We start from the raw sequence: 26,241 nt of genomic DNA, 5'->3' as shown, positions 1-26,241 counted from the left end.
CTAAATTATTATCCTTCGGAACAATCTAGGTTTGTTTTTCTCAGGCTTGTCTACAAACAGCAGGAGATTGGGACTGCTGAAACTGGATAGCATTAAAACAACATTGGCAACCGAGTAATAATGTGGACCACACTAATCTGAGGTTTTCTACAGACAGGCTAATTGGAGAGGGAGAAGGAAGTATTATCCACTGTTCTAATACACATATACATGAAATACGAAACAGGAAAAATGTTAAATTCCTCTTGACACCATTAAATCAGTTTAAAACAAGTGGCCCTTCAATATCTAAAGAGGAGCTACAGGAAAGAAGAGGATAGACTCTTTAGTAGCATCTGTGGTGACAGAACAAGGAGAAATGGTTTTAAGCTCAGGGAGGGTAGTTTTAGGTTAGATATAAGGAAAAAAATCTTTTACAGTGAGGGTTGGTTGAGGCACTGGAACAGGTTTCCCAGTGATGTGGCTGATGCCCCGTCCCCGGACACTTTCAAGGCGAGGCTGGGTAAGGCCCTGGGCAACCTGATGTAGCTGTGGTGTCCCTGTGCATTGCAGGGGAGTTAGACTAGATGGCCTTCAGAGGTCCCTTCCAACTCTAAGGATTCTGTGATAAGATTGGCAAAAACATGTACATAGGAATGATCCAAATGGAAACAAAAATCATACTAGCCCAAAGCTATCTAATAGCCTTCCCATGGACTTGCATTCAAAAAATTATGCACCACTTAGGTGGTAAAACATCTTTACCAAAGTTGGTAGAATGTTGTTTAAAATAGGCCCTAAGGTGTGGTTTTAAATCAGTTTAATTAAAGTGGTACAAAAAGTTGCATTAATCCTCTGGGACGTGATTAGTGTTTCAGCTTCATGTTCTAGCCATGTATGAGGCTCATCACAGTAATTGTGCATACAAGCCTAAACCTGTGGCCAGACAGTGTGATTAATCCCAGGGAAATCTGGCAAGAAATGAATATGTTTATTATCTGTTGTATAACTCAATCCCTACTAATAGTTATACGTATTTTCATTAGGTACCATGCATGATCCTATTAATACTTGATCAAGGAAAATGGAACTCTTAATATCAGTGGGAACCCAGTCTTGTAATTGCCTAGCAAAGTGTCTTAGGCAACTTCTGTAATATATGGCGACAGAAACTCCCAGATGGTTAGCTAAATAGGACATTTGTCTCGATTTATATAAAAGAACTCTAGCACAGGTAGTACTAATAAAAAACAATCAACCACAAATTTGGGGAATGAGTTGAATGTTCAGCACATAAACAGAATCTGCCCATAACGGATTGCACTGATACCAGCAAGTCTGTAGAAACAGATATTTCCCTGTGCAGTTTCCAATTAAAATATGCATTATTTATAGCGGTAGAACTTTCAGCTCAATGTAACAAGACAAAGAGTCCTTTGTCAACTCTGTTACAATCCCTTGGCCTATGCTGAGACTGCACACTGTGGAACAAAAGCTCCACGAAACATCTTTCCTGACAGGCAAGGGAAATAGAAGGAAAGGGAATGCAAGGGACAATTTGTTAGAGAGATAGAAAGAATAATTCATTTAACAGTGTTACAGCAGTTCCACAGAAAACATTCCTCAGTTTCTCCTTGTAATCACATTCACACTCAAAAGAGTACACACATAGCTTACATTTATTGGTTTACATAGAAAAAAAGCATTCTTTGAAATTCCTAGAAAAATTGTTCTTGGAACCAGAAGATGACTAAGAAAATTTGTAATATACATGAAAATTGAACTAGCAACACTTTACTAATTAAAAATATTTAATATTAGTAACTGATAGTTTTATATGATAGACACATCAGTCTTCCATAATAGCTATTCCTGAGTGATCAGGGTGCGTGGGCTTGGCTAGGATTCCAAGATGCCTTATACTGCAAATGAGAAACATGTTAAGACTACTACTTTCTGTACCTAAATTTCATTCCCTTTCTACAGTGCAAAGAAGCATTTCTGATGGACCATGTGTCACATTCTTACTAAGAAAAACACTCAGAAAGACATACCAAAATACTTCACTTTACAGCAGAATAACTGCAGTGCCTGAAGCTACTATAAAGAACAGATTTGGCTCTATAAATCATACCTTGTATGTACAAGAATTACTATCAGCACTCTTTTCAGTAAACTAATGCTGAATATTTCTGCAAACTTACAATAGGCTAATAAATATATTATAAAATAAGAAATAAAGCACTTATTACATATTCACAATCAATTCTTGATTTATTTAGCCTACTGTACAATCTGAACAAACAACAGGGGGAAAAAATGAAAAAATCAGCACATTAAAAATTCCAGTGAGCATGCAACTGCACCATGCTTTGCCTGCAGCTCTGCTGCTCCAAGCTATACTCTCGCCTGCTCTCAAATGCCAGTGTTGAGCTTAATGCTTATATGAATGATACAAAAAACAGACAGAACACTGTCAAAAGTAATCTCTAGTAATTTGGTAAGTGGTATAGACCACCCTTCATAACATTACTGAAAAAAATTCCCTAGAAAAGTAGGCACTAGATCGCTTACACCACAATTGTCAAGGTGACATTAAAACTAAAGCTCAGCCCACTTAACAACTATTAGAAGTCCCCTTGTGCTTTTTGCAAGATTGGGACTGTTGATTTGAATTTTGGCTGAATTCCAGTTCAGCTAATTAAATTCCACACATCTACATCATTTCTGCAGTTCATATCTTTTGCTGCTACTAAATGCTATTAAACAATGAACATGCAAAATCAATGTCCTCTGGGTCTAACATCAGCAAGGATCAAGATATTTCCCCAATGCAAAGTCAGTGAAAAGCTGCTGAAATACTTGAGTAAAGCACAGCTGTCATTAAAACAAGTACTTACCATTCAAGTAATTTAACACTAAAGAACCATTCAAATATTGCAGCATTTCGACTGACTTAGAAAATGTTAGAAAGTATTTCTTGTTAGTAATTATGTATGTCCTCAGCTGCAATGTTCAACTGTTACACATCCATATGAAGAGGAACCAAGCATTTGTGTCTGATGCATGTTTCCAACCTTTTCTGCTCTGACTGTACGACAGGAATGTATGGTCTGTGATGTCTATCAGTTTCTAACAGAAAAAGCATCTTCTTTTCAGAAAAAAATAGAAATAAACTTTAATCTCTTTATTTCTTTAATTAGGATGCCTTCTGCTATCTCCTTTTACTTACATTTTCCTTCCAATCAAGGAAAATGAAACTTCCGTGAAAAGAAATTTTTTTTTAATCTTGTTGAGCTAGTGGATTCTTTATAATTGTGCTTAAGAGAACAGGGTAAGCACAATTCAATCACTATTTGCTTGTACCTAGTAGGAAGTTGTGATGTTAATGTTATTATTTTTAGCAAGTCACACTTCCTGAATAGCATTCATAGCTAATAAGAGACTCCACAAAACCACAATAGTCAAAGAACATCAGAATAAAACCAGTCCTCTAACAGTCTAAAGTTAGAAAATACTTACTTCCTCTCAGCTGATCTTCCTTTAGCCACTGAACTTTCAAGTCAAGCTTATTTGATGTCATATTTCAATCATTTTTATTTTTTCCTTTGACTTGGGCCAGCTTACAACAGGTACATTTTGTTTAAAAAAATAGCCAAGAAACAATTTAATGATTTTTTTTTTAATCGCATCATGAGCATTACTGCATCAACGGATTTTCTCAAATAATTGACTGTTTTATACAGAGATCCATATTGAAAATGAGATACTTCAGCACAGAAACCACCTTTAGGGTTCAGTGTCAGCTTTGGCAAATTTCAACAGATTCTGCCTTCAAGCATCAAACTAGTTATTTGTAATTAAGTAAAATATATCAGGAAGATGTAACCAGAATGAAAAACCAACACATTCACTCTTTGTGCAACACAAGTCTCCATGCTCCTTACATCAAGTTGGAGTTACAACCTGTACCACAACACGTACACAGATTGTCAGGACAACCATCTAACAATCTGATTTGAGTATGTTTACCAGTGCTTCTAATTGCCACATAAGGACCATTTTCTCCTCTTCTTCCAGATCACCCTTGACTTTCAGCACACAAGTCTGACAATGCCAACAGCTTCTTTATTTACCTGGATGCTCTGGTGGAAGTTCATTTAACCTAATGTTAGCAATTTGAGTGTAAAGGTGGGCTGGGAACTGGTTAATGAGGTTCCTGAACACAGGTGATATTTCTTAATGAGTTTTCAGATAAGTTGTTTGTCAGGGGAAGAACAGCAGCAAGAACTACAGCCAAATGCCTCAACAGTACAATGTTAGTGTATGCGAGAAGATCCACGCTTGTCTTCTGAATTCTGTAAGAAATTGAAAGTGTATCAGTCATTGCTACCAGCAGTGAGCATTGCACAAACACAAGCAGTCAGTCTCCTGCTTCCACAACTGCCAAACACTAGGTCAGAGGATGAGTAATCACTAACAAGACTGCAAGGCTCTGTCCAGTGACACAGCTAGACCAGAATACAGCTCTCCTAACTCTTGGCCCAGCGATCTCAGTTATAGTGTGCTCTCTTCCCAAGCGAGAGTTTCTAGACTTAAAATATTTTCATGTAGAATGAGACGTGATACCTTTCACCAGATCTTTTGCCTACCACTGGAATAAGCAAGTGGAGTTTGCGCCACTTTTTCAGCAAGATTTCTATTTTGGTTTCAGTTGGTTACCTCTGGATATATCCATTCCTTGTAGTTAAAACTTCTCAGACATCAGAAATACAGCTTCCTACAAACACAAGTCTGCTGATTTGCTTTTTTGTCTTAACAGGGCATGTATGCCTCTACAAAGACAAAATACAATTGCTCCAGTATGCAACCACACACAGCACTGATACACACTTGTGTACAGCTTGTGTATCTGCACATAATTGCAGCTCAACATAGTGAACACTGCAGACTGGTTGGAATATATAGTTCTGACTTCACACTTGTCACAGAATCACCAAGGTTGGAAAAGTCCTCCAACATTCTTCAGTCAAACTGTCTACCTACCACCAATATTCCCCCACTAAACCATGTCCTTCAGTACAACATGTAAATGTTTCCTGAACACCTCTAGGAACAGTGACTCAATCACTCCCTTGGGCAGCCCATTCCAGCACCTGACCACCCTTTCAGACAATAAATTTTTCCTAATATCCAACTTGAACCCCCCCCAGCGTAACTTAGCGCCATTCCCTCTAGTCTCATTGCTAGTTACACAGGAGAAGTCATTCCCTTCTCTCAATTTTGCCTTACAAAAAAGGGGCAAATCTCAAAATAAAGAATTTAATCATATCATAAATATTGTAAAGAACTCATTCTACATTGAACTGTAAAGCCTGCTACATACTTACTATTAGTCTAAATCATGCCCAGAGTCAGTGCAACTATTGTTTGGTCCTAATCAAAACCTCTCATCTTTTAGACTATGCAAATACCAAATCTAGGATCTAAACCTTGGGTTTGAGCATTCCCCTTGTACTAGGTCAAACTAGAACACTAGAATACAGATTGTAAGAGAATCCAGACTGAGACACGGCGGTTAGTCTCAGCATTTGTTACCTAACATCAAGCAGATTTCATAATTTATCTATCTGTAACGTAAGCTGCTTTCAATTTAAGCGTCCTCCACACTCCTTCCTTACCCCCCCACCCCAATATTGAGGATCTCTCCACTTTGGCAAAAGCTACTAACAGTGCTATGAGATAGGAATCAAGACCAAATCATCTACAGTAGGACTCATCCTACACAACGTTAGCCAACTACACTTCCTCTGTAAAGTTAACTGCAGGCAGGCAGTAAGTAACCCTATGGGAGTGAATCTGCCCACACATTTAAGTGCCTTATGTGAAATTAAGATGTCTTGCGGCAATGCCCATCATTTCTCACTATAGAAGTAGAACTACAGAGATGTCAGATTAAGCAAGAAACAAAGTAGACTAAATATAATTACTTGATGTAGTAAATATACCATACCAGTTTAAAAACCTGGTTGCTGTAAATATTTATGGGTTCTCTATATACAAAGTTGTGGTTCTCAGGCAGTGGTGCTATTTATGTGAATGGACCAACAAAAAGACTGTTCGCTTTCTTAAGAGTATGTTTACACAGAGACAACCTCTTTCTCCTGTCATACCTAACAAAAAATGTAATTGAGCAATTGGGTATATGAGAAATTTTTTTACTGCATAAGTACAGAAAAACTTGGGCTTTCAAGTTATGATTTATAGAAGAGAGTAAATATTTTCCCATACATTCTTATTAAAGCAGCACAGAACTCTTTACATCCCTATCTGTATTATCAACAGGAACACAATTTTCAGGAAATTCTGTTACAGGCTTTGGCAGCAAAACTATCAAAAACGTGAACTTGTCAGATTCTGTGCCATCAGAGGCAGCTATCTGACTTCACAGTCACTATGTAATGCAGATATCTCATGTAAATTTACCTCTCTTCTTCCAGGTCATTTTGAGCTTTCAATATGACAAAAGCCTTAAAGTAAAAACATTCTACCTGTTGTAAATGGCCCACATTGATACACAGTTGAGTTCTGGAGTTCTTTATGCATACCTACAGATACTGATATGTGCAGAGATATATTTTAAATTAAATTTCATTGCAATTCTGAATTTTGATGAAGAGTTGCCACTTCAGATTTCACTACATTCTTTTTCAGTAATGATGTAGATGCCAATGTCCGTGTTAAACTCAGAGCACAAATAAATGAAAAAGCATACTGTAAAAAAATAGACAAAATACTATGCCATATTATAGAATGGTTTATTTTAAGAAATAGATTTTTTGTAGTACAGTACTTCAAACGTGAGTCTTCTGTTATGCTTAGCTCTATCCTTTAACTAAAGCTTATCTGATAGAAAAGGAAGTGTAACATCTTGTGCCTACTACAATAATGCATGAAGAAATCGGTTACTAGTGCTCTGCTCTATTTTCTGTGGAATCCACCACTACCATTTCCCTCATCAAATTCTCCAACTACTGTTTCTTCCTATTCATATAATAGGACATACAAGACAAGTACACACTTTCAACATGTACTTCAGCTTTACTAAGACTAGTTAATGTTCCTCTTCATCACATGACATGCTCTGACAATACTGCAAAATGAGATGTTTTAGCAGCAACAGAAATGTGTTCATTTCCCCAACTGGCAGAGGTGGTAGGTTGGAACCAAAACTACAAGCAAACAAAACTGTGTGAAGAAACAGTATCATACATATCTACTAGGGGAAATTAAGAGACACAGTCACTGAATGAATACATAAATATACAAGTCACTATCATTTGTCCTAGTTCCTTTGCATACACAGATACTGTCATCTTTTTGTATTTGTCACAACTGCTCCATACATTTTCCAGAATAGTTAATGTAGCAGTTATGTACAGGAAGAACTGTAAAGAGGGGACAGAAAGCAATTCCTTTAAATAAAAAGGCCTTCAGAGAGCCAAGCTCCCTACAGGCATATATTTAAAAGCTTGACTTGCTTTTATTAATGGGAAGAAGTACATATCTCAAAGTGGGCTGTTTTTTTTTTTCTTAAAGAAAGCCAGTAAACATACAGAATTTGTCTGACAGAGGGATTATTTACACTTACCAACATCACGAACAGAGTGGACATCTGCAAGGCCTTTTACTAGTGTGCTTCTGCAAGTGCTGCCACTTGAATAATAGAGTAAAAAGAACAGATTTCACAGGTTTCTCACCTACCAACAAAGAGAAAGCAAACATGAAGGATGTAGTATCTTCTATAGGAACACAAGGTTGTGGGTGAGGAGGGTGAAATTCAAAAGAAAAATCAGTGAATTAACATTAACAGCACATCCTCAAATTTGCAGTTCATCTTTCACATGATCTTGATGCTAATGAAGCATGGTCTTACATAACAGTCTGGGCAGTTAAAGGTTATGGTCTGTTTCATTAAAGACCTACTTCCACTGTAAGTTTAATCAAGATAAACTAGCCAGAATCATTTCCAATCCTAGCTTTGATCTTTTTTTTTTCTCCAGAAGTTCAGTGTGCTTTCAGCCTTCCCAGTGACACAGATAAACAATAATAAAAACACAAAACCTTTCCTCAGAACAGGAAAATGCAACAGAACAGGAAATTGTCAAGAAGCAAAAGGAAATAACATTAAGGGAATGTTACTGTAACTTAATGAAGAAAGCACACAAAGAATTTTCTGGAAAGACAGAAGTACAACATCTAGGTCACAGATACAAAGATAAAAAACGGCTTTCAATAATAAAGACATTGTGAATTACATTCTTAAATAACTACCCTCTTCTTTCATCTGCATTGCCACTAACAACTTCTAATTTGCGATATTTACCTTCATTTTTTTTTTTTAATGTACCACGATTCTGAAATGCACCTAAATGGAAAGAAACCATGAACTGAGAAAATGAAAGAACTGCAGAATCAGAGAACAGCTGAGGTTGGAAGGGAGCTCAGGAAGACATCCGGTCCAACCCCAAGAACACAAATCTATTTTCATTTTTTGGAGAAAAACACACAAAATAAATAATTTTGAGTTAAACAAAAGTGAAGAGATGTTAAGAACTGAAGCACTGACACCAACTGGGGTATAGCAATAACTCTCAAGACAGCATTTTAAGACAACATTATCACATGTAACTCTCGAACTCCAGTTTTATTAGTGTTATCTTTTAAGAATTAATGCAGGGGATACAACATTCTGTACTAATTACACATGCATCTAATTTGTCAGCATTATGTAGAGCACAGTTTCGTTGTTGCTGTTTCATTTCTAATATTTAGTCCCAGTTGTCAATAGAGAAGCAAACAGGAAGAGGCTGACAACATTTTCAGGAGCAGTTGTCAAAAGCTTGATATCTAGATAACTAACTACATCTTCACAGGTAATAAGCAGCTTCCCAGAATTCATTACATATATTTGCTGAAGATAACATTGCGACTCAGGGGGAGAACAATAACAGAAAGAAATTACTCTGAATTGCAATCCTTCTAGATAATAAACGTTAAAATAAAAAACGAATTTGTTTCATTCATTTTGGGCAATAGTTTAATTTACTGAGCATGTTTCTGGCCACTTGCTCTACATCTGCACCTGAACGTCATCAACAGTGCTTGGTCAGCATCTAGTGAACCTCCCAGATGTCATCAGTTATCTCTTCTTTAGATACCACTGTCTTTTAACTTCTGAAGCCTCTGTCAGATGCTTTCTCCCTAAGCTAAGAGTACTGAATAAAGTACACATGGCACACTTGCTACCACGTAGATTGAAAGCCATCTGTGCCAGTAGCACGCAATGTCTATCAGTCCCTTCACACTTACATTTCCTGCCAGACATCTGCCCACCCTTCTATGCTGCCATGTGTTACACCTGGGGTTCCAACACTGCAAGATGGAGCACCACCCACATCACCCAAGTGTCAGTGCACCATATTCCTGCCAAACCACTGCAAGAGCATTTCATTCCTTAAACTTGTTTAAAAGTTAATTTTCCCAATGTAGGTGGTAGTGGCTATATCCTATTCATTATGCTATAGGATGAGTTCTTTGCATGCTTATTTACTTCAATATTGTCAGAGGCTGCTAAGCATCTTCCCACTGTCCTGCCCACCCACTTACAACACACACTAAGCCGCAGATTTCGGAAGGCTATTAATGCAACATAGCACATTCCTATTCTATTCATTCGGTTAAATTTGTTTTCTAAACCCGTAAAATGCTTAGTTCAAAAAAGAAGAAAGGCTTCACTATGCAAGTGCCTACAAGATAGAGCAGATTCAAAAGTTCCAAGCAGACAGTGGTGGAAAGTACGTTCTGTTTAAATGCGTGATTTCTAATACAAGTGCCTTTATTTTGGCATGATGATAGACTTCATATAACCATGGTAATATAAAGTCTATGTAAACAAATAACTTGACCAAGACAGAAGAAAACCCAGAGCATTACTCAGAGAAAGGCTGGGCCTTTCAATATTCCAACAATAAACTTTAAAACAGAACACTAAAGTAGGAGCTTACCAGAAAATGAAATGGAATATAGCCAAGATGGACAAACAATCTATTATATTAAAAAAAAACATGAAATACACAAAAACATGCAAGTTGATTTAAAAAGTTTTGCAGACGCATTCCCATTCTCTTTAGCCAATTACGTACCAGCATAGAACTAGAAATGGTGAACTGGTTGAAGTCCACGCCCCTCCGAACTACCAAAGGTCTTTCTCAGTTAATGCACTAGGGATGCAAGTTGTCCTTGCCTTTGTAATACCTTTAGATTGCCATAGGTGTCTTCTGAATGCAGATCTTAAGCCAGGATTTTCTTAAGTACACCCACATTCAGGCATTCAGGCAAGCAACTCAAACACATTCTTAAAGACTATCCATAAATGCCAGAGAAATCATCTAAGTTCAAAATTTGGAAGATCCTTTCCACCACACAAAAGAAGTGCTCTTAAACAGCATTCAACATCTGACTGTACAGTTATTTTTTTCCTTAAGCAGTTTATCTAAGTGATGACAAGAAAAGGACACCTGTAATCCACTTGTTTCAATCCATATATGCTGTATCAGAAAGGCCTTGAGCCTTGTTTTGCGCTCACAGTGATGGCACAGAAGGGCTTTGATGTCCACATGTATTCCCACGCATCTCTGCCCAGCTAACTCTAAAAACACTTCCTGACAGAAAGGAAATGAACCTTGTCATAGCTGGAAAAGCAGCATCTATGTTCCTGTTTAAGTGGTCTGAAGAAATTAAGTTACTCAGCAACTGTATTATTTTAGGTTTTTGATGTTTTTTTTATCACAAGCATTTGAGGTTATTAGTTAAATAGGAAATCTGTCACTAAAGGAGGGAAGAGAGCATGAAGTTTCCTATCAGATCTGTCTAGCAGCAAGTAATTCAGTTATTTTGTTACCTTCCAACTACTAATCTATGTTCCCAGAACGACAGTTTCCTGTGTTGATGTAATTTACTAGCAAGTCAATACTGCATAATGTAACACAACCATATTGGATCGCTGTATTTGCTGATTGGATTGTCTACTTATGTTTTCTAGAAGTGTTCTGTCTGCATGAAAAAGACAGATTCTACCCTCTCCATGGCATGACTTGTTACATTTTCAAGCCCGCAAGAGGAATTTATTCAAACAGAAAAAATAATCCATGTCAGGATTACATACGTGCTTTTAAACAAAGAAAAGATTCCTAGGAAACAAAACTGTAAAAACATTTACAGATCATAGACTTGCTGATCCAAATTCTTTCATTTGCCAGGTTCTTCCCCACACCACCCTTGTAATACCTCAAAAACATTTAAGTCTACACCTCAAGCATTTAAAATTACTCAAAGCTCAGAAATAGATGAAGTGCTGCTTGTTCACAAATTTGTCTATCATGCACACATCACATCTTTAGCACACAATACTTTTACAGGGAGACATGCAAGTAGAGAACAACTTTAAAATCCACATCCTGTGGAAGTCAACTGTAGGAGGTTTGAAAGGTGCTTACATCTCTACCCAGATTATTGATCAACACTCAGCAAAAGGAAACAATTCCCTCTCAAATCATACCTGTAAAAAATTAACTACTAAGTAAATACTAATTCTAAATACAAGCACTGCATTCACATTTTATAAGTAATAAACCGGGTTAGTCATTCTTTAAACATTCTAATGAAAACACAGCTATTTTCAGGACACATTTGTGAAGATAACTGAAGTCCTGCCATCTTGAAAACAAAGTATTTTAGAAGCATCCCTGCTAATTCTAAAGAAAGACTGAATCATATGGCTGTTATTTCACGTAACAAGATTCAAAATAAGAAAGATGCAAAAAGGGGGGTTAATCCTCAATTATGCATGTAGCTTAATACTTTCTTGCAGCAGAGAAATAAAGCTTACATTGCTTAACGAATAAAAGCCCTTCATTTGCATGAGGGTACTAAAGCATTTAGAGGAGCTGCTGAAGTGTTTGATGCATACAAGACATGAGAGCTAAAACAATGATCTCAGTAGAACCAAGGGTCTATAGGGAAAAAAACTGGGATTTAAACAGTGGGCTTCAAGATGAAAGCCAACTCTGAAAGGCAAGCAGTACCACACTGAATAACTCTTTGTATTAATTTTCCCCTCCCCTTCCCTAAATATTTGTGTTCTCTCAAGGGAAAAGACTATCACAGAAAAACACTGTGAGAGATCTAGATTCTCAACTCTTAAAATATGGACAGATTTTTAGAGCTATGAAACAGACCAAAAACGCAGAAGTTGATTTCAGTAATATCTTAGTGAATCCAGTACAAGCACAGTAGTTCAAATGTATATAATGTGCTGATTAACAGACTGGGAAAACATTCTTTGTTACCACTTCTGTTCATTGAAATCAGAATTAAAACTGTACTTTTACGCATTTAAAGGACGTCTTTCACAGTGACATAACAAATCAACCTTCCTCTGTTGGTGGATTAAATGCTTTGTACAAGAGTAGAGCTATTTCGGTTTTCTAGCTATTTCAATTAATCTTTATAAAGTTTAAGCCCAGCTGCCTGTTTCTAACACAAGTGACAGCTTTAAATACAAATTTCAGAATGCTGACAAAGGTTGCAGGCAATGCCTATCATATGCAGTTTCTGTAGTGCAAACTACCCATAGTTTCTCCTTCTCCTTAAGGAGGAAAAAAGTACTCTGTGACTAGGACATCTTCTAAGGCTAAGGAACAAGAATCCAAAGGAACCTGAAAGTATAATATGGATGGTTTTTCATTTTTCAGATGTAAATAAGTCATGTTTGAAACAGTGGGCAACTTAAACCCATCAAAAGCAAAGTCTTTCTATATTTTTGGATCAGAATGGATTATGAGTGTTCTTCAGTTTCATGGTTCCATAAAGGTCCTCCACACCATAACACTTCTGATTTAATGAAACAGTCAAGACTGTCAATAAATCAGTCCTGTCAATAATCAGTTTCATTCTTCATAGTTAGCTTCTGAACACTGAATATCAGTAGCTGATTAATCACACGTGCCACTATAATGTTCCCTTCTTTACAAGAACTAGCAGATAAAACTCACCAGCTGAAGAGGTAAGACTGCCCTATCTCCATGGTTTCTTGCTAACTGCTTCTGCTGTAACTTGAACAGAGTTATGGCCACACACTTCCTTGAAAATATTAGGCAGTTACCATATAATCAGTCAGTAACACAGTTCACCTCCATAAATTTTTAGATGATAAAAATTATACATTATCACTGAAAGAAAGCAATAACATTTGGTTACACTGCTTAGTATTACTAGTATTCCCTGCGAAATGAAGCCATAAACTCACACGCACTGTCAGCAGAAAGCACGAACCATTCTTGTATTTGAATTAATACAGGAATTAAAAGCTTCACTGTATTTTGTATACTTTCAGCTTTATTTCCTGACAGGAAAAGAATGGCCACAGGAGTATTATCTTGAAATGTAACATTATTTAACTTGAAAGACAGAAAATGCCAAATATTTGAAAAAACTGAGCGCAACTTCGGAGACTAACTTATGAAGTACGCATACATCTAATGCCACAGTCAAAAATACTAAGCCTTCAAATGGAACTACCTTTTTAATATAAATTTGAAACAGATTTTACTAAATAAACTCTACTCTTCAAAACTGAAAAGCATGAAGACTTCTAATTCATCTATTACATAGGCAGAAATCATCATTTTCAACTGGATGTCTGCAGGAGTAGGCTGACCTCACTGAGGTTTACAGTCACAGGAACACTGAAAAACTGTTTAAGAAGTGGAAGTCATCACTGTGTTGCTCCTTTGCTGCCATCTTCTGGAAAAAAAGAAACCAAGACCGCCAGGCAAATGGCTGGTCTACGTTTGGTTATTAGCTCACTTTCTCAGACAACTCAGCCTCCTGACAGCATCTCTCTTTTAGTTTAAAGGCTTTGCTTCTGTCAACGGTTTACAGGCGTTCGGCCCGGTTCTGTGACAAAGGGGACGGGGAACCCACGGGCCCACGCCCCGGGAAAAGGGAAAAGGGGAAAAGGGTAGGGAGATGGCCCTGAGAGCAAAGAACAGCGGCAACAATCTGAGGAGAAACAAACTAATTTACCAAATAAGATATCGGAATGCAAAACAACACACTATAATACAATATAATTACAATTTAAGCTGATAAATCCAATACAGAGAGAGAGAATGTCCCAAAATCAAGGTAGGCCTTACTCTACTACCGACGATAAGACGGCTGGAGAGCGAGGTGCTGCCAAGACGAGAGATGGCGGAAAAAGGGACGAGGTCTCGTGATCTGCAAGTTTTTATACTGCGAGCTTCTATCCTTTCCCTCCGGCTGGAAAATGGTAACAAAGGAGCAAAGTACCGTGGGGACTGTAGTAGTCCTTCTCTTCTGAGAACTAGGTACATCCACTACATGATGTTATGATGTGGAATACCAATAACCGAAAATCATAAAACCATGACAGCTTCAAGTTTTAATTTTAAAATATCAATTAACTCTGAAGCATTTCCCAAACTCCTACAGTATTTCCCAACCAAGCGATAATCTGGACATAATGAGATACTACTGGGGAAGAAGAGAAAGCAAGGCTGCTTGCTTTGGCACTCCAGAACCGTGCATAGCAGCACAGAGCACGCATTCAGAGTCACGGCCAGTGCAGCAGGTTGTATGTATGCCATTCTGCCACCAGCAATTTAGCTTAAGCTCCTGATATGGACTGAGCTGGCTGCAGGTCACAACAGGCTTTGCTGTGCCAGTGCTGCAATGGAGTTGGGGCCTTTGGGGGAAGGAACACAGCAACAGGTTGTACATTTGGCCTTCCAAGGAAGTTTTTCGAAAGAAAAAGAGTTAGCCTGAAACTTGCTTTACCGGAGAGATAGCACAGCAATACTCGAGTCAGAACTAGATATTAAAAATTCAAGTAAGTTCTTAACCTTACCATAACTGGAAACGCCGTTCCATTGACAGCTCCAGAGGCCCATTCCATAAATACAACTTTTACTTCCAAAATAGAGGTGTTCAGCATTTACCAGATAACATGCCTCATACATAACCCTATACTAAACCTGGGTTGCTGTAATCCACTTGTTACAACAGTTGTTTTTGAACAATAGAACAATGCAAGATGTTTAACCTTGTACAATTATACTTCTTAAACACCTCAAAATTGAGGCAAATTATTTCAAAATACATCAATGCAAACATAAGAGCAGCTTGGCTACCTGAATTTGTTATAACCGGAATGTGCTTTGACTATGAGAAGGCTTGATAACTGACTATTTAATTAAAAAAATAGACACATTTATGTGAAAGGTACATCATCAGCATGTCAGTATACGCCGCAGCTAACAGCAAAGCTGCTAGTTCACTAAAAGTGATCAAGCCTTTGACTATTCAAGCCCAATTTTTATTTTGTGATAGAATTTCGCCAACCAATTAAAACATGCATCTATTTTTTTTTCCCCTCATGAGAAGTAATGACTTCAAAGCAGGAAATTCAGATTCGCTATAGGGAGATACAGTGGGGTAAAGTAGGCACATTGTCAAATATTTTTGCCAAGTAAATTATTTAAATTACAGCACACAACATCAAAAGCCAGGAAGTGGTTTCTCTGCTTAAGCAGTAGGTGTGTACTGTGATATAGTGTAACAGTTTAACAGACATATACATTGGCCACGTACCACAAACAAAATCATCCTTAAAGCCAAACTCACATACTTAAAAGAAACCTACAGAAACAGAATGTACTTTAAATAGTAGGAAAGTTATCATTAGAATATTTGTCATATCAACTCATGGACAGGTGGCTACCAAGGATCACTGTCTTCTTTATCAATGGAAAAGAGAAGGATATTTTCTGAATAATAGGAAACCATTAAATGCTTTCTAAAGTTTTCTTCAAAAGAGAGGACACTCAAGGTCAAAGTCTTTGTGTGAACTCTTACAATTGCAGATAAATACATAACTGAAATAAATAAATAGTTCAAGTAAACACATATTACAAACAGAGCATTGAAAGCAAATAAAGCTGTACATTATCACAATTTTGTGATCCAGTTTATGTTCAGCACTCCAAGAAGCCCCACCACACATCTCCTGGCAATTCAATGAGCGCATCTCAGGTGGCTCTTTTGTTATTGGTTGTAATAAAACGTAAGAGGAAAAAACCTTTGGATACACCTTTCAACCAGTCTCTGCTTGCTTTATTCAAACAAGACTGCTTCCATCACAAACCAAGTAGAAGACAATTATTTGAAAGGCATACTTTATTTATGTTCAGGCTACCTGTAGAAAACTTCCTTGTTAAAATAATTAAGCTTGCAAGCAGTAAATAAATGAGTGCGCCACAATTAATTGTTCCACAATAGAGATCTACACAACTACTTGCATCAAAACAAACAGAAGAGCAAATTTTCCTATCATCTGGGCCGTACCTATTACAGGTACTGCCTGAAAATCCACTTGAATTTCTCGTTTTAGTTGCTTTTGGGTTGGACCACAAGGGATTATCTTCAGCTTTCATCTCTTCCTCTCTTTCATTTGCTTACTTCTAATGAATTAACCACAAATAGAACACAAAAGGGATGGAGACGGCTTTGCAATTTTTTGTTTGATCTTTCAACTCCACTCTAGAAATTAAGAAATAAATATAGTAGACTAATTCAAAAGAAACCCACAAGTGCACTATCAACCAGTATTTTCACATTACCCTCAGTGACTGAAAAAGACTTAAGAAACTTTCAGGTAAAAGATAGATTATGCTTGTGAAAAACTCATGTGGGGAAAAAAAAGCAGCTTCTCAGAAGAGCTAGACAAGCTGTTTGATTTTAACTGCAGGGCAGAACTAAATCTAGGGTTGTTGAATACAGTTAACGTTGAGGAAATAATTATTTTATTTCAAATACCAGATGCATGCTTTCATCATAAAATTATTACAGTGCTACTCAGCGCAAAGAGAAAAACAAGGTAAAATACACACAAGTGATAATGAAAAAGTAACATTTGGAAAGTCACTACTGTCTTCAATGTACTTGTTGCCATAAAGAAAAATCTGTTTTTTTTTTTTTTTAAACAATGAGAAAGCAGAGAGGAGAATCATGATTTTCAAGAATCTCATTTGATTTGAATCTGTTGGGTTTACTACATAAAATGCTTTTGTTGTATATGAGCTGTATCTGAAAAATGTACATTTTATTAATTTGTTTTCTAAGTTTCTTCAGTTGAATTTCCAACTCTCATTATAAGTGTAGATAAAAGACAAACCCAGAGAGGTGGCAGATGCCCCATCCCTGGAGATGCTCAAGGTCAGGCTGACTGGGGCTCTGAGCAACCTGATCTCCCTGTAGGTGTCCCTGTTCATTGCAGGGGAGATGGACTAGGGGGCCTTTAAGGGTCCCTTGCAACTCAATTCTGTGATTCTACTATATTTACATAATATAACTATTATGCTGTAAGGAACTAATTTTGGTTAGTTCATTTTTGTTATGTTAGGAACGTTCAACTACTAGTAAGCTAGCTTTCTTATACTGCTGTTAAAAACAACAAAATTCTAATTACATTGTTAAAACTACTATCAGTGAAGTGACAAATGTGGAGTAAAATATGAGCTTAAAAAACACAGCGCTGCATGTTCAGCACATTTTGTACAAAATGGGAAAAAAGCCTGCTATGTGATTGAGAAGACTGTGTTTGTTTCAGAGCAATGGGAAACTGATGTGCTTAAGTCCCTGTAAAGATAAACATTATACCTCTGGCTAAGAATGTGTTCATCTACAGAAAACACCAGTTGGCACAGAGGGAAGGATAAGTTGTCAATTTTGTGATCATTTTTAGATTAAAACAGCAACCAAAAAACCCATCAAGGTTGCACATGTTATTTGTGTTCTTTGATACAGCATATTCAAGAAAGCATTATGAATAAACAAAACACTTACCTGACCCTCCATGCAGTCTGTGGCAGCTCCATGCTCCAGTGGAGTTTGGTCATCAACACAACACTGCCAATGCAGCGTCTATACCAGGATGCCATGATAGAGGTGAAGCTGGTCAGAGGGTCTAGATGTCACAGGACCTAAAGAAGAAATACATGCATGTAACAACGTGCTGCGTGGTCTCACAGCCTGAGAACTAAGAACATACAGCATATCCTGGTAAAGTTGATAGATTTTTTGGTAATTTATTTCACCACGTTCAGATAAATTCCCAACATATCTCCCTAAACGAAATATACCCTATATTAGAAAGCAATCAAACCAGCAGCTAATTAAGTTTGCTAAGACTAGAAATAAAAAATTAGGAACTGCCAAAATTAAAGTTACCCTGGTAACCTTAATTTCGTTGCTTTTTGTCTATACACTCAACACTCATTAAACAAGCCAAGTCTAACAAAGCACTATCAATTCTCTGCACTGAATTTGGGACGGGTCATGAGGAAAAAAAAGATTGCACACAGTCAAGCAACTGAACATTTTGAAAGTGTATTATATACCCACATAGATGAGTGTCATGGTTTTGTGATTTTCGGTTATTGGTATTCTACATCATAACATCATGTAGTGGATATACCTGGTTCTCGGAAGAGAAGGACTACTACAGTCCCCACGGCACTTTGCTCCTCTGTTACCATTTTCCAGCCGGACGGAAAAGATAAAAGCTCGCAGTATAAAAACTTGCAGATCACGAGACCTCGTCCCTTTTTCCGCCATCTCTCGTCTTGGCAGCACCTCGCTCTCCAGCCGTCTTATCGTCGGTAGTAGAGTAAGGCCTACCTTGATTTTGGGACATTCTCTCTCTCTGTATTGGATTTATCAGCTTAAATTGTAATTATATTGTATTGGTGTTCCGATATTTTATTTAGTAAATTAGTTTGTTTCTCCTCAGATTGTTGCTGCTGTTTTTTGCTCTCAGGGCCATCTCCTTACCCTTTTCCCTTTTCCCGGGGCGTGGGCCTGTGGGTCTCCCGTCCCCTTTGTCACGGAATCGGGCCTAACACCCGTAAACCGTTGACAATGAGTATTTGACTTTACAGTTTCTACAGTGAGCTTTCTTGACTTTTCAAACATGTTTACTTTTGGAAACAAGATGTTTAAGAAGTTAAAATACAAGCTGCAGATTTCACAGTGGAGAACTACACTTGAGCTCCTTGGCACTGCCCAAGGCTATTAGATACATCAGAAACTTCTGATGCTTGAACTAATTCCTCTTTCAGTAATGTCAGCAAGAGTAAAAAGAAGCAATCACACATGCTGTTATATTAATGCTAGTTTGCTTATTTGAGACTCAAAATCCCTTCCCTCAACTTGAAGCCATCCTGTCACCTAAGTTACTTCCATTCTCCAGGACTTGTCATTCTATTTTATTTTTTCAAGTCTTTTAAAGGAAGATGCCATCTGAAAAACACTTGGCTCTCTCCTGCAAGCCATGGATTAGCAGGACTTCCTAAATAAAAAGCACACTCTTGCTGTTTGCACTTAAACACTGTGAACACTAAGTTTTCTTCCAATGCAACATAGACAGTTGGTTGAATCACATTGTTTGATTGGGTTGAAAGGGTCCTTAAAATCCATCTAGTTCTACCCCCCTGCTGCAAGCAGGGCTGCCACTCATCAGATCAGGCTGCCCAGGGCCCCTTCACACCAGGCCTTGAATGTTTCTAGGGATGGGCACATACATTTAAACAAACAAAATGCTAGACAGAAGTCAAGGGAAGAGAGTATCTTATAAATAACTGTGGCAACAAATCAACCTATCTAGAGCAGTGAAAAAATACTTTGCGATCTTATATTAAAACTAAACATGAAGTTAGTAGTTAACATACAGAGTAACTGTAAGAAATGCAGGCACATGTCTTAATTCATTTCATTCCTGTTTTCAGAGGAAGAGACTCTTAACACAACCTTAGGTAGAATTTATCAGCATGAAGAGGAACTGCTGCTAGATACATACAGCTTCTATTTCTATTAAAAAAGTGAACTTGAAGTCAAGTTTGATGATGCCAAGATTCTGCAACAATGCTTGACTCCCTCTGCAAGAAACAAAACAAGACAGAGTTCTTAAGTTAAAGAGCAACTTCCTAAGGAATTTTTAAGGTAGCCATATTTGAATGGAACTAGATGAAATGGATAGCAGCCTATCAAATATAATACATTTTCTAGTCAGATTCACTCTGCTTCAGTTAATCTCATTAACTAAAGACACCCATTAGAACTCAGAGAAACATAGACAGGTCACTCGACACAGACCTATTCTAACCATCACAAATCAAGGGAACTGTAGGTTGAGTTCTGAGGAACTGGAATTCCTAGAAGTATGAACTGCAGCATGCACATCATTGAAGGTTCAAGACTAAGCAGAAAGAGACCGAACTCTGTCAAAATGGATCTAAATTTGTCAGTTGGAGCACAACTGGCTTTCACTCAGAAGTATCAGAATTCTGATTGATATTCCAGTCAAATTGTTACAAAGACAGAAAAGCTTCATTCCTGAAGCACCCTTTAGCTGGGACACATTAAGCATTACAGTATTTTCTCACCACAGTTGAAGGGTTGTGCTCATTAACAAAAAGCAGTAAAATTTTGAGATACTACAGAGCATTCCTCACATGAAGGAAGAATCTTTACCTACTGTAGATAGAAAGTTCTCATAGAAGAAGATCATTCTCATAGAAGAAGATCATAGAATTAGCTAGGTTGGAAAAGACCTACAAGGTCACCCAGTCCAACCATCAGATGAAACAGACTGTTGACTGAAGATAAATTCACTGCTCCTAAAGCAAAACAAGTTATCATTTTTTGCAGTTGATATGTTTTGAAAATAGTGAAAGTAAGGCCATCAGAAACACCTATCAACACAGGAAGTACAAAAAGACAAATATTCCACGTTGCATACATCTTCATTCTCTGTATGTCACTGCACTGTCTTCATTTTGTCTCTAAACAGCCGTTCCACTCTTAAAAAGCTCATAGAGTCATAACACATGCCAAGTTGGAAGGGATCATCAAGTCTAGCTCCTAGCTCCACAGAGAACCACCCAAAATCCAAACTCCACATCTGAGAGCAGTGTCCAAACGCCCCTTGAATTCCAACAGCTTGGGCCATGCCCATCGCCCTCTGGTGCAGAACCTTTCCCTAACCCCCAACCTGACCCTCCCCTGACACAGCCCCATTCACTCGGGTCCTGCCGCTGTCAGCAGAGAGCAGAGCTCAGCGCTGCCCCTCCGCTCCCATCATGAGGAGCTGCAGCCGCCATGAGGCCTCCCCTCAGCTCCTCTGCTCTGGGCTGGACTTCAGCTGCTCCTCACACACCTTGCTCCCCAGACCCTTCACCATCTTCACAGCCCTCCTTTGAATGTTCTCTAATAGTTTTATGTCCTTCTTATACTGTGGTGTAACTGTACCCAGTGCTGGAGGTGCGGTCACACAGCACAGAGCACAGTGGGACAACCCCTCTCCTCACCCAGTGGTAGTGCCAGGCCTGGTGCACCCCAGGGTATGGTTGACTCTTTGGGCTGACAGGGCACACTGCTGGCTCACGTTCAACTTGCTGTCTGCCAGAACCCTCAGAACTCTTTCCATGGAGCTGCTCTCAGCCTCTCATCCCCTACTGAACTTCACACAGTTGGTGATTGCCCAGCTCTCTCACTTTTCTAGATCTCCTTGCAAGGCCTCTCTACCTTTGAGGCAGTCTACAGCTCCTCCCAGCTTACTGTTATCCAAACTTAACATACCTTCAAGTCCTATGTCCAAGAAGAAAACATTATACAGAACTGTCCCTAAAAGGGGAGCCTTGTGGAACTCCACCAGCAACTAGCCACCAGCCTGATGTAACCCTACGTACCATTACCCTTTGAGCTGTATGATGGACATTTTTTCAAGAAGGATACTGTGAGAAAAAGTACTGAAAGCTTTACTGGAATCTAAAAACATTACATCATTGAGCTCCCATGGTCAACCAGGTGGGTAGCCTGGTCAAAGTTTGTTAAGGAGGACTTTTTTTTCCCCTTGTTAACTGATGCTCAGTGCGACCAATGACTGCATTGTCTTTCAGGTGTTTTTCCAGTAGCTCCCAGAATAACCTCCATAATTTTGCTAGGCACTGAAATGAGACTGACAGGCCTCTAATTATCAAGTTCCTATTTCTTGCCCTTCTTGAAAACTGGGACAACATTCACCAGCTTCCAGTCAGCTGGGAGTACTCCAGATTCCCAAGACCACTGAAAATAGAGAGAGGTCTTGTGATGACATCAGACAAATTTGAGCACCTTGGGATGAGTCCCACTGGGCCCCATAGACTTGCATGATCCAGCTGGAGCAGATTTTTAGTTATTGTTATTTATTAACATAAATATTCAAACAATATAGTTTTAAAGTATTTGTAGGTTGTTCTTTTTTCATGCTCTATGAGGCTGAATTTGGTTCAGATAGATAGTACTTCAGAAGAAAGCATAGTTCCTGATTATGAAGACAATTTGGCTGTGCATGCTTTGGTGGTAGAAGTAAGGTGAGCTCAGCACTGAACACACTCAATACCTTCTTTCTGCCCTACATCAAACAAGCAACAACAAAAGGATAGCAAACAGTTCTCAAATTTTAACCACAAATTGAAATGAGTTAGCAAAATATATAGCTGCAGCAGAGTTATTTTGATGTGACTTACGGAGCACATAAAAAACACTGAAAGAACAGATACTTAAGAAACAAGCAAAATACCCAAGCATCAAAGGACTATTTTTAGTGGTGAGATGCAGCCTCCTTTAGATAACCATTTTCTTCTAAGCACATCTGCTGACAGTCTAAATTTGGTCTGGAGAAAGTACCCGCTGGAGGTTCTGGGTTTTGCACTGAGAATTTGTTTAATTATAAACGTAATCAAAACCACTAACCCTTTTCTGTAAAGGCTTTAATATAAAATCATTAAGTTCTGTAGCAACTTCTCGACTGTCTTGTAATTTCCAAAGAATAAAATGATAGCAAGCAACACAATTAGTCTTCCAGTTCTTTTGACTCTTTATACCTGATACAGATGGTAAACTGTCACTATACAGACCATCCAAATTTTAACCGTTACTTCAGATAGAAAGCTAAAAAAAAAAAAAATCAAGAAAACTTTCCGCATGTGTTAACAATGAACAGTTATCATCTTCAAAATTCATCGCCCCTTCACTGTGATGGAAAACATAAAACAAGCATCTCAGAAAACATAGCCCCATGATGGCCTCTCACTACAGTAGCAAGAGAGGTGGATTTGTGATTTTTTTCAAAAAAAAGGAAAGGAAGGGACAGGAAGGAAATGAAACCATTAAATAAAGAATTGAAATTGCCAGTACAAAACAGACCTCCTTTCACTTCAGGAAATACTGCTTGGATAGGTACTCATAAATCTTTTCAACGTAATAAACATTTCTACTTTGAAATACTGTTACATGAATGGCAGGAGCTGTCACAACTTCAGATCTCTCTTGGCATTTTCCTCCCAAAAGTTAGAGTGGACTGTAGCATTGCTGTCTACTTTCAGTTACATGCAAATAAGTGGAGACACTGCAGTTATGAAGCAAGAAAAATACTCTCTCCTTTCAGCTCTAAAAGTGACTTCTTTTATTTTTTAGTTACTTTCCTTGCAGAAATTCTATTACAGTCTTCTACAGAAAGTCCATCCTCTCCCAGTAACTGAAGAGTTATATTTCAGAACAACCCTACCTATCCCAAGGTAAACAAGTAGACTTCAAAATTGGACAGAACAGAATCTAAAGTCTTTGAAACAATACCATGACACAGCTGCAAAGTTGAACCTGGCCGCAATCACAAGAACCTTGTGACTCCACATTCCTGTAGTTAACATCGACTGTTTTCTTATCTGACTACTGCCCATTTTCAAAACATTCCATCTCAGAAAACAGCCTAGGTCCAAGAGGAGCCCTCCTTTCCTTGGCTGGCCTTTATAAGAGCCCAGGGTGGCCCCACCCCCTTCTGGTCATATGGGGAGTACAGGTGCAAACAATTTGCCTGTGCTCCCTGGGCCAGCCACGCTCTTTCACCAGGAGCTCAATCACCAGTTCAAGCTGTGACACAACAATTCCCCTACACATTTGCAATTAGTAGCAGAAACACCTCTTTCAATTTGTCTGTGATCAACATACTGAACATCTACGTCAGTGTTTCCAGGAATATAGCAATTGCCAAATCAGATTGGAGCAGTGGTTTCTCAGATACTGGAGTAAAAGATAAAGGCTATAGTGGGATGAGCTGCCTATCCAAAGAGAGCTTCTTCCCAAGCTTATTTGCCAATAGCTTGCTTTGGCAAACAAGGAAAAGTCTTTCATTCCTTCTTTAATCACTTAGTTCAAAGGCAACGCTTGCAGCCAGTGAAAAGATCAGCACTGGAACACTGGAATTTTGTCCTTTTCTGATTTAGGAGATACAGATTAAGTTGCTTTGTCAGTCTTGCACTTATGAAGAGATAATATTTAACTAATAGCTATTTCACACAACTTAAGAGATAAAAAAAAAAGGAATCTTCATAGAATCACTAAGGTTGGAAAAGACCCCTAAGACCATCTAGTTCAACCATCAAGCCATCCCCACCATGCTCATTAACCATGTTCCTCAGTGCCATATCTATACACTTCTTGGTAACCACAGCAAAGTTACTGACACTTAGAAACAATTTTGAAATTACTGGACTATAATGGTCAACTATTCAGAATCGACACTATAAAATGAGCTAGGATTTTGCAAAATGAACGAACAGCACCAAAAAGTGAAGTTTTACCACGTATTTGTAATTCTTAATTCTTCTTTTTCAAACAGTTGGTTTGCTGTAGCTTCCTATGATAGCATGTACACCTCATGCTGAAAGAGTCTACTAATTACCCTTGACCACGAAAAGTTACATGCAATGACAAGTATGTAGCTGAGGCAGTTGGACAGCAATAAGAAACATATTTGACTTACTGGCAAAATCACAGAGGAGACATTTGGATGGCAAGCTACATGGAAATTTCTCATCTGCTCACTTTCAGGTGGTGATGAATACTTCTTGCACCGAAAGAGATGGAAGTTTCCAGTGGAGGCATTTTTGCGCCGTTTCCAGGCACTTGATGACAGGAAACACTTTCACAGACAAGGTTACTTGTATCTACTGGGGTAAATTTAAGAGATTTTCCATTAGGAGCCATTGAGTCACATGACAACTTCAATCCACATCGCAACACTTTTCCTGGATTTTCTGAGCACCTTTTGACTTCAGAGCCACACTGTATATATCAGTGGAATGCTGTGCTCTTTCAGAACTCAGCTTTAAGGTGCAGATATCTTTCGTGAGATCAGCTAACCATTTATCACTACATCTGATTTTCTTCTGATTTTTGCAATTTTCAGCCCTCGATTTAGCTTTAGGATCCAAACCACAGTCCAAGCTCAAACACTGGAAACACAACACAGGCTCAAAGGTGTAACAGCCTGGGCTGCCTCTTCACCTTTGCTCTTTTGCTGGAGCCCACAGAATATGAAAGAGAAGCAGGAACTGCAGGCTGGGGCTCCTCAAGCTGAAACCGATCTGTTTCTCCTCTAAACAAGGTGTTCACGACTTCACAAGAGAGAGGGCCAGGTGAATTACCGCTCTGACTCCCCAGGCTCACGTCACAGGATCTGACATCTACATTAACAATGAGAAAGATTTTTCTGCAAGGTATTCTTTATTTTCTTGGTTAACTTCATCTCTTACGCTGTCTGACACATTTCCATCTTGGTCCACCACAGGACTGACTGACGTTTGACACAGAATCACAGACATTTGAGTTGGAAGGGATCCTTAAAAGCCATCAGGTCCAACTCCCCTGCAACGAACAGGGACACCTACAGTGCATCAGGTTGCTCAGATCCCCATCTGGCCTGACCTTAAATATGGAGCCAGATGTGCTGTCATCTTGCCTCTGATCCTGCTTGTGAACAACGTGGGTTCGGAGCCCTCAGACACAGCAGAGTAGCGCCTGGAGATTTTGTTTCCTTGGGTTCGCTGACGGAGCACAGCGCGTTCGCATTTAAATTCATTCATCATCAGGCGGTGCCGGCGGGCAAACCGGCAGCAGAACGGTTAGAGTCCTCTTCAGGCCCGGCTCCCCTCTCCAGGCCCTCTTAACCACAGCCGAGGAGCGGCACTCCATGCCGCCGCCCGCTCCCTCCCCATCGCTCCCTGCCGCCGCCCGCGCGCC

The 26,241-nt window shown here is 38.6% G+C and overlaps 1 protein-coding gene across 4 annotated transcripts in view; it reads right to left on the bottom strand.

Annotated features, from left to right (window-relative positions):
* PXDC1 (PX domain containing 1) overlaps positions 1 to 26,233 on the bottom strand; it is a 123,071-nt gene extending 96,838 nt beyond the window's left edge. The window contains exons 1-3 of one of the 4 annotated variants that reach the window (XM_021389206.1): positions 24,983 to 26,233; positions 19,979 to 20,057; positions 17,968 to 18,104 (exon numbers count right to left, since the gene is read on the bottom strand). In XM_021389206.1, the coding sequence (XP_021244881.1) occupies positions 17,968 to 18,062 (95 nt within the window). In that variant the 5' untranslated portion in view covers positions 18,063 to 18,104; positions 19,979 to 20,057; positions 24,983 to 26,233. Of the gene's footprint in view, positions 1 to 17,967; positions 18,105 to 19,850; positions 19,870 to 19,978; positions 20,058 to 23,796; positions 23,939 to 24,982 lie in introns of those variants that run through there. The other 3 variants (XM_021389207.1, XM_021389208.1, XM_021389209.1) reach the window with 3 other exon arrangements.

This window comes from Numida meleagris, chromosome 2 (genome assembly GCF_002078875.1).
Source record: "Numida meleagris isolate 19003 breed g44 Domestic line chromosome 2, NumMel1.0, whole genome shotgun sequence".
In the NCBI taxonomy this organism is placed as follows: Eukaryota; Metazoa; Chordata; class Aves; order Galliformes; family Numididae; genus Numida; species Numida meleagris.
Note: the sequence above shows the minus strand (reverse complement) of the source record. Positions and strands in the feature narration are given on the sequence as shown.